This window comes from Oncorhynchus keta, chromosome 8 (genome assembly GCF_023373465.1).
Source record: "Oncorhynchus keta strain PuntledgeMale-10-30-2019 chromosome 8, Oket_V2, whole genome shotgun sequence".
Classification (NCBI taxonomy): Eukaryota; Metazoa; Chordata; class Actinopteri; order Salmoniformes; family Salmonidae; genus Oncorhynchus; species Oncorhynchus keta.
This window is the reverse complement of record NC_068428.1, coordinates 33,423,545-33,433,544: the sequence shown is the minus strand read 5'-3', so window position 1 is coordinate 33,433,544 and position 10,000 is coordinate 33,423,545. Positions and strand designations below refer to the sequence as shown.

General features: G+C 41.5%; 1 protein-coding gene across 9 annotated transcripts in view; it reads right to left on the bottom strand.

Moving 5' to 3' along the window:
• The window catches only part of LOC118392408 (myelin transcription factor 1-like protein), a 154,177-nt gene that overhangs the window by 76,324 nt on the left and 67,853 nt on the right, over window positions 1-10,000 (bottom strand). For all 9 annotated transcript variants that reach the window (XM_052524023.1, XM_052524022.1, XM_052524027.1 and 6 more), the window contains exons 2-5: window positions 6,342-6,463; window positions 6,022-6,076; window positions 5,699-5,732; window positions 2,677-2,739 (exon numbers count right to left, since the gene is read on the bottom strand). In XM_052524023.1, coding sequence (XP_052379983.1) covers window positions 2,677-2,739; window positions 5,699-5,732; window positions 6,022-6,076 — 152 coding nt within the window. In that variant the 5' untranslated portion in view covers window positions 6,342-6,463. The remainder of the gene's footprint in view (window positions 1-2,676; window positions 2,740-5,698; window positions 5,733-6,021; window positions 6,077-6,341; window positions 6,464-10,000) is intronic.

The window sequence follows — 10,000 nt, the reverse complement described above, 5'->3', positions numbered from 1 at the left end:
GCCAGTTAACCAATCAACCAATCAACCAACCAACCGGCCAACCGAACGGCCAATCAACCGACCGACCGACCAGCCAATCAACCAGCCAATCAACCAGCCAATCAACCAACCAATCAACCGACCAATCAACCAATCAATCAATAGAACGACGACCAGTCAATCAACCAATTTAACCAATCAACCAACCCACCAACCAATCAACCAACCAACCAGCCAATCAACAAATTAACTGACCAACTGACCAGCCAATCAATCAACCAACCAAACGACCGACCAATCAACCAATCAACCGACTTACCAACCGTCCAACTGACCGGCCAATCAACCAATCAACCCACTGACCGAACAGTCAACCAATCAACCAACCAACCAACCAGCCAATCAACCAATCAAATGTCCGACCGACCGACCAGCCAACCAACCAACCAACACTTATTATTTCAGGCAGGGCCGCCTCAGGATCTAATACCCTCCTCTCACACGCATGCATGTACACACGCACGCACACACACACACACACACACACACACACACACACACACACACACACACACACACACACACACACACACACACACACACACACACACACACACACACACACACACACACACACACACACACACACACACACACACACACACACACACAGAGCTCTTCCTCTCAGCCTGCCCCTCTATTTGTGGGTAATTTATCACCCAGGGTCTTTGGGAGAGGGTGAGGTCTGTGGCACCAAATGTAATTCTAGCTCACTGGTTCATGGGGACGCCTTGATGGGGTGACACTGGAGACACAGATATCAATCTCTCTAGCCCACGTCTGGGGAGTAAATAGCATCAAGTGGAGAAGCTTTTGTTTAAACATGCCCTGAGTGGAGGAGGACTCTGGGAACGTCTGGTGACTTTACATGTCAGCTGTCAACGAAGTTCGATTTCCTATCGCCACCTTTCTCTTCTTTTGAGTGATTTCTTAAGTGGTCCTCTGCGGCTCAGTTGGTAGAGCATGCAACACAAGGATAATGGGTTTGTTTCCCGGGACCACCTGTATGTACAATGAAGGCACTCATGACTGTAAATCAACCTATCAGAGTCTAAGCCCTGTCTAAGCCGGGGGAGGTGGGGTTCTACTAAGCTATATGGAATTGTTTCAAGAAGGTCATACCAAGGATCATTTAGCTTTTTGATTTTGAAATATAGGACAGACCCCCTGAAGTATATTACTGCTATTAGCCAATACAAACTAATTGAATAACAGATTCACTACATGGAACAACAGATAGTCCCAAAAACATATCTAAAGGAATTTTGTTCTGAAGTGTCTGTCCTATATCTGATAGATATAAGAAAGATCAGGAAACATGTACATGTATTTAACCCCATATTTTTGCCATTAAACAGTCTCCACATATACTTCCATCCATTTTTTCAACTGGTACCAGGGACCTTCAGACAAGTCTTGTGGGCATCCTAGAGCAAAACAACCCACATGTACATGTTGGTAAGAGTCTCACCTTTGCACAGGGGGGTCATTAGTGTGTAGCCCAGACGGTTTCGGACACGACAGACAGAAGTTGGCAGATCATCTGTACTGAATTCAAACCAGTCTCCTGACATTTGTGGAGGTCATAGAGCCCAATTTTCGGGTTGTCTCATGGTCTGATAAACACTGCTCTAGCTCTGTCACCTTTCACCGTGTAAGTGTGACATAGGCGGACGCGGTGGATTGAGACGCATCCATTGTTCCTTAAACACATTTTTATTGGGACTGTTTTATTATGCTAATTAGATTTTCGCTGGGGCGGACATTGACCTCAGGGGGATGTTAAAGTTGCCATTGATCATTGACTTAACATTTGCAAGAATTTGGGTGACCTTGAAGATATAAAAGACTTTAAATTGGCACCCAAATTCTCGATAACATCCAAGATTATAGCAAAACGGTTGTGTCCACAGCTCTCGAAGTACAACACTCCAGTCTCTATGTAATCTGTCAATGTGTCTGGGAAATCACCACGGCAATCACAGAAAGATACAGATGTAGGATCTGAATTTGAGCTACAGCAGGAACATAACCCTGCAGCAACAGGAAATATGAATTAGTCTGTGGATTATACAGTAATTAATAAACATTGATGTAAGGGTTGATCAATAAAAAAAAAGGAAAATCAAGTCTGAAATTTCAAGGTGGAAATTACAAACTTCAGAAGCCTTTTTAACGCTCAAATACACCACAAGTTTAAAATGTCCTACATTGCAGGAATGTTCTCCCACAACAGGTTGATCAAATTAAAAACCTACATCTGTAGATGTTGCACAACCACAATCAACCAGTATCAATCTAACATTCAAGCAGGTCCTCAGATATTCTGACACATTTTGCAATCAACTTTTCACAGCCAGTGATTGCAATTGCAGGTTTGCTTTTTGTGCAGGAGCAATGGCCTGGAGCTGAAGAGCTTGATTTGTCCATGACAGGTCAGGGAGGGCTTAGTGAGTGAGTGAGTGAATGAGTGAGTGAGTGAGTGAGTGAGTGAGTGAGTGAGTGAGTGAGTGAGTGAGTGAGTGAGTGAGTGAGTGAGTGAGTGAGTGAGTGAGTGAGTGAGTGAGTGAGTGAGTGAGTGAGTGAGGAGGAGGAGGAGAAGTGCATATTATAAAGGGAGTGAAGAAGGATCTTTACCTTCGGTGTCTGGCGTATTTGCCGCTGACGTGTCCGCTTCCATCACAGCCTGGAGTAGGACAGCTGTAAGCAAGGAGAAACACTGGAGTTAACACGATGCATGGCATGGCACGACACACACACACCCTCCCCCTTCACCCGATGCACACACACTCCTCCAGATGACATCCCGTTCCCTCACACACAGATAGTGCTCAGTACATGCATGACAAAACACATGATCCAGAGGAATGCACAGGGCCATAGCAGCTGTGTATTATTCATGTAATGAGAACTCACAGCCAGCAGCCTCACGGCCAGGCGGTGACTCACTACTCTGCATATTTCATAGCAGCCCATCAGCCTTCCTTTTGACAGCTGTGAGTGCCAAAGGTAAAGAGCCCCTCTTAAGGTACACTGGGTGCCTCTTCCTTTGACCCCACACCTATAGGTACGAGGAGGTAAACTCTGTTGTAGCTTTCCATTGGCCCATTCGCCCGCAGTCCACTCTCACTGCCATCACATCCGCTAGTTTATGGCCATCTGCGGCGTACGGTATCCATATTAGGAGATCAAATCAAATCGTATTTGTCACATGCGCCAAATACAACAGGTAGACCTTACATGAAATGTTTAGTTACAAGCCCTTAACCAACATTGCAGTTTAAGAAATAGTTAAGAAAATATTTACCCCACCAAAAAAGTAACACAATAAAATAACAATAACAAGGCTATATACAGGGGATACCAGTACCCAGTCAATGTGCGAGGGTACAGGTTAGTCAGGCTATATACAGGGGATACCGGAACCAAGTCAATGTGCGGGGTGCAGGTTAGTCAGGCTATATACAGGGGATACCGGAACCAAGTCAATGTGCGGGGGTGCAGGTTAGTCAGGCTATATACAGGGGATACCGGTACCGAGTCAATGTGCGGGGGTGCAGGTTAGTCAGGCTATATACAGGGGATACCGGAACCAAGTCAATGTGCGGGGGTGCAGGTTAGTCAGGCTATATACAGGGGATACCGGAACCAAGTCAATGTGCGGGGGTGCAGGTTAGTCAGGCTATATACAGGGGATACCGGAACCAAGTCAATGTGCGGGGGTGCAGGTTAGTCAGGCTATATACAGGGGATACCGGAACCAAGTCAATGTGCGGGGGTGCAGGTTAGTCAGGCTATATACAGGGGATACCGGAATCAAGTCAATGTGTGGGGGTGCAGGTTAGTCAGGCTATATACAGGGGATACCGGAACCAAGTCATTGTGCAGGGGTGCAGGTTAGTCAGGCTATATACAGGGGATACCGGAACCAAGTCAATGTGCCGGGGTGCAGGTTCGTCGAGGTCATTTGTACAACTTTGGAAACTTTGTCTGACCACTGATTTAGTTTTGCTTGACAACTTCCTAATATGGATGGATGTGGATGTCCATCATGCACCATCCACAATGAAAAGTGCATGATTGTGCTGATTAGAGCAGAACAGCAGCTCTCGCTCTCTCCAAGGTGAACAGATCCATAGATTTCTCGGTGAATGGCAGGAGCATGCATCGATCACTGCTATTGGCATTATTGATGTGTGTAGCCCTGGAAATGGATCCATGGGCTGATGAAACACCCATGTCCTTAGGGGGAGAATGTGTATAGGCCAGTGTGCTGTCTGTCTCTGTGTGTGCATGCGTGCGTGCTTGCCTGACTGTCTGGCTGAGTGCGTGTGTGTGAATGCTTGTATGTGTACATATGTGTGTATATTTACGTGTGTATGCTTGTATGTGTATCTGTGTGTGGACGTGCGCAATCATAAGTGTATGAGAAGCAAGAGAGATTATGGATTAGGGGTTCTGAGCTGAGAAATGCCATCAAGAGGGAGAAGGGTGTTTAGAGATATAGACTGTGCAGGCCACTGGCCAGACAGAAAACACACAATTACAGAGTGTACTAGAATGTCTAGAACATTGGTGTATTCTACAACTGCAACGAAAAAGTGTAGATGTATCGCAAACATTTTTTTGGGGGGGGAATAATCAATCATTTTTAATCTGTTCAATGAAGGCATGAAAGTAATCATGAGCTAAACACGTGATCCCTGTCCAAATCTTACAGCTGAGGAAATGACTTGAGCGATATGGTAAAGGCACCGTCAACAGTGGCTGTTTACAATACAACACTGGACCTCAAGTCACGGTGGATATGATGTGAGTACGGTGGATATGATGTGAGTACGGTGGATATGATGTGAGTACGGTGGATATGATGTGAGTACGGTGGATATGATGTGAGTACGGTAGATATGATGTGAGTATGGTGGATATGATGTGAGTACGGTGGATATGATGTGAGTACGGTGGATATGATGTGAGTACGGTAGATATGATGTGAGTACAGTGGATATGATGTGAGTATGGTGGATATGATGTGAGTATGGTGGATATGATGTGAGTACAGTGGATATGATGTGAGTATGGTGGATATGATGTGAGTATGGTGGATATGATGTGAGTACAGTGGATATGATGTGAGTACAGTGGATATGATGTGAGTACGGTGGATATGATGTGAGTACGGTGGATATGATGTGAGTACGGTGGATATGATGTGAGTACGGTGGATATGATGTGAGTACGGTGGATATGATGTGAGTAGAGATATGATGTGAGTACGGTGGATATGATGTGAGTACGGTGGATATGATGTGAGTACGGTAGATATGATGTGAGTACAGTGGATATGATGTGAGTACGGTGGATATGATGTGAGTACGGTGGATATGATGTGAGTACGGTGGATATGATGTGAGTACGGTGGATATGATGTGAGTACATGTCAGGGACATTCACTTGTATCACTGGAACGAAGTGAAACATGGTCCCCCTCAACACGAACAATCTGCAGGGAGTACTGTATGCTATGTGATAATAGAATGCAGTTGATCATAATATCCCCGCTATTGCCTACCGTTAATACAACAGCAAATCAAATATATTTAGAAAAGCATTGACCACTCAGAGAGAAAAAGCCCTCAGGAATGAATTACGCACCAACCTGAATAATTCCTGTGCTGCCGTCTCCACTGGAACTAGTGAGAAAGATTAACAAAGCCACATCAGACACAGTTAGATGCACTGTCTAGTACAGCATACACAATAATAGCAGTAAATTACAATCAAAATCAAAACTACAGGATCCATGATGCATTTCTGAGTATCCACAGTCACTTTCACTTTGACTTGATGTCCCCCAATATGATGCCAGGTGGCTGGCAGATGAGAGGGAGGGGGCAGAGTGAGGGGGTTGGGGGGGGGCAGTAACTAACAACCCCAGGCCGTTTAGAGAGACAGACACACTGTACTGTTACCGTAGCGTACCTCGGACCCCTTTGGAACGAGTTCGATGGTGCTTCTCAACCGCATCCACTTCCATCTCGTAAAGACAAAGGTTTGGGAAGCGGTCATTAGTTTCATCCTGTTTCTCTCGTGACATAATGAGGAGTAAATACAACATAACACTAATGAAGATGTCACAAACAGTAACAGAAGACCTAACTTCATTTCCTAGAGCTTCATAGAGCTTCATAGAGCTTCATAGAGCTTCCTAGAGCTTCATAGTGCTTCATGGAGCTTCGTTCACTACGTAGAGAGATATAGGACTGTAGTACATCCACTATGTGGAAGTTAGAGATAGTTACCTGGAATCAGCTGGGTTGGGTGTGGCACCACCTCGGGTTCAAATCCACGCCTCCTTCTCTGAGTGTAATAGTTGGGCTTTCTCTGCAGAAACTCTTCAAAACTCCCCATCGAAATTCATGATCTGCAAAGGCAATAAAATAACAAGAATATTACATTCTCACATTAGTGGGAAGCGTAAAGACAGTCAAGCTTAGCGGTTAGCATCTTTCTTTTGCCTTGTTTGGTTGCAATTACTTGTGGAGACTATGGTATCCTTATATGGTGTCCTTATACTGAGACCATGATAATACAGGAGGAATGGAAGCAGTGATGCTGTCATCTTAAAACACACCATCTTAGCTTTTCCTTTGGCTGCTTTTCAGTCATTTAATTTCTATTGTTATTCTGTAGTTTTTATCCTCTTACGTTTGTTGTGTAGTAAATACTTCCATTTTTATTTTCAATGTTTTTATGTTATTGTTTATTTTCCCCTGTGAAGCACATTGCATTGCATGTCTGTATAAATAGAGCTTGAGTTGATTTGATTTGACTGTACTAAATTAGCCCGGTTGACTCCATTCTGTAAACAATGCAGCCTTATGAAGGGCATCATCCTCACTGCTTTGTTTCCATTCCATTGTTTTGGCTAAGTCCCATGATGCACAGCAGGAGGTAAATATGTTCCAGAAACAAAGATAAACAACTTATTACATCCACCAGGCAACCAGTCCTTACAGTTTCTCTCTCTTTGTCTCGGCTTCTGTCTTTCCTTTTGTTACTTGCTTTTCGTATATTGATGTGTGTATTGATGTGTATATTGATGTGTGTATTGATGTGTATATTGATGTGTGTATTGATGTGTATATTGATGTGTGTATTGATGTGTGTATTGATGTGTATATTGATGTGTGTATTGATGTGTATATTGATGGGTATATTGATGTGTATATTGATGTGTGTATTGATGTGTATATTGATGGGTATATTGATGTGTATATTGATGTGTGTATTGATGTGTATATTGAGGTGTGTATTGATGTGCATATTGATGTGTATATTGATGTGTGTATTGATGTGTATATTGATGTGTGTATTGATGTGTATATTGATGTGTATATTGATGTGTGTATTGATGTGTATATTGATGTGTGTATTGATGTGTATATTGATGTGTGTATTGATGTGTGTATTGATGTGTATATTGATGTGTGTATTGATGTGTATATTGATGGGTATATTGATGTGTATATTGATGTGTGTATTGATGTGTATATTGAGGTGTGTATTGATGTGCATATTGATGTGTTTATTGATGTGCGTATTGATGTGTGTATTGATGTGTATATAAATGTGTATATTGATGTGTGTATTGATGTGTATATTTATGTGTGTATTGATGTGTATATTGATGTGTGTATTGATGTGTATATTGATGTGTGTATTGATGTGTATATTGATGTGTGTATTGATGTGTGTATTGATGTGTATATTGATGTGTGTATTGATGTGTATATTGATGGGTATATTGATGTGTATATTGATGTGTATATTGAGGTGTGTATTGATGTGCATATTGATGTGTATATTGATGTGTGTATTGATGTGTATATTGATGTGTGTATTGATGTGTATATTGATGTGTGTATTGATGTGTATATTGATGTGTGTATTGATGTGTGTATTGATGTGTATATTGATGTGTGTATTGATGTGTATATTGATGGGTATATTGATGTGTATATTGATGTGTGTATTGATGTGTATATTGAGGTGTGTATTGATGTGCATATTGATGTGTTTATTGATGTGCGTATTGATGTGTGTATTGATGTGTATATAAATGTGTATATTGATGTGTATATTGATGTGTGTATTGATGTGTATATTGATGTGTGTATTGATGTGTATATTGAGGTGTGTATTGATGTGCATATTGATGTGTGTATTGATGTGTGTATTGATGTGTATATAAATGTGTATATTGATGTGTATATTGATGTGTATATAGATGTGTTTATTGATGTGTATATTGATGTGTATATTGATGTGTTTATTGATGTGTGTATTGATGTGTATATAAATGTGTACATTGATGTGTTTATTGATGGGTATATTGATGTGTATATTGATGCGTATATTGATGTGTATATTGATCTGTATATTGATGCGTATATGTCTGTGTATTGATGTGTATATTTAATGCATATATTGATGTGTATATTGATGTGTAGTGTATATTGATTTGTATAGTGATGCGTATAGTGTATAGTTTATCGATGTGTATATTTATATTAATATTGATGTGTATACACATGTGTATATTGATGTGTATATTGATGTGTTTATTGATGGGTATATTGATGTGTATATTGATGCGTATATTGATGTGTATATTGATCTGTATATTGATGCGTATATGTCTGTGTATTGATGTGTATATTTAATGCATATATTGATGTGTATATTGATGTGTAGTGTATATTGATTTGTATAGTGATGCGTATAGTGTATAGTTTATCGATGTGTATATTTATATTAATATTGATGTGTATACACATGTGTATATTGATATCTATACTGATGTGTCTAGTGAGGTGTATATTGAGGTGTATAATGATGTGTAAATTGAGGTGTATTATTTTATTTATTTTCTTTTACCTTTATTTAACTAGGCAAGATCAGTTAAGAACAATTCTTATTTTCAATGACGGCCTGGGAACAGTGGGTTAACTGCCTGTTCAGGGGCAGAACGACAGATTAGTTTGTCAGCTCGGGGGTTTGAACTTGCAACCGGTTACTAGTCCAACGCTCTAACCACTAGGGTACACTGCCGCCCCGTATATTGAGGTGTATATTGGTGTATATTGAGGTGTATTTTGATGTGTAAATTGAGGTCTATATTGATGTGTATATTGAGGTGTATATTGATGTGTATATCGATGTGTGTTAATTTGTGTATTGAAGTATATAATGGTGTGTATTGATGTATATTGATGTTCATATTGATGTTTTATTGATGTGTAGGCAGTCATTGTAAATAATAATTTGTTGGAGAAACACAGCAGCAAATGGAGTCTTTTCTCTCTCTCTCTCTCTCTCTCTCTCTCTCTCTCTCTCTCTCTCTCTCTCTCTCTCTCTCTCTCTCTCTCTCTCTCTATCGAGTATTCAGCCCTCTCGTCTCTGCTCATCTGTCTGCAACCTCACATGAAGATCTCACACTCAGCCTTGTTAGTGTGTGGGCCAACAGCACAAGAGTGTGAGCGTGATGCGCAGCCAGTGTATCAAACACTGTTGCACATCTCTAACCCTGAGCTTTCATCTCTAGCCCTGAGCTTTCATCTCTAGCCCTGAGCTTTCATCTCTAACCCTGAGCTTTCATCTCTAGCCCTGAGCTTTCATCTCTAACCCTGAGCTTTCATCTCTAGCCCTGAGCTTTCATCTCTAACCCTGGACTTTAATCTCTAGCCCTCAGCTTTCATCTCTAGCCCCGAGCTTTCATCTCTAGCCCTGAGCTCTCATCTCTAGCCCTGAGCTTTCATCTCTAGCCCTGAGCATTCATCTCTAGCCCTGAGCATTCATCTCTAGCCCTGAGCTTTCATCTCTAGCCCTGAGCTCTCATCTCTAGCCCTGAGTGCTCATCCCTAGCCCTGGGCATTTATCCTTTGCCCTGAGCTTTCAT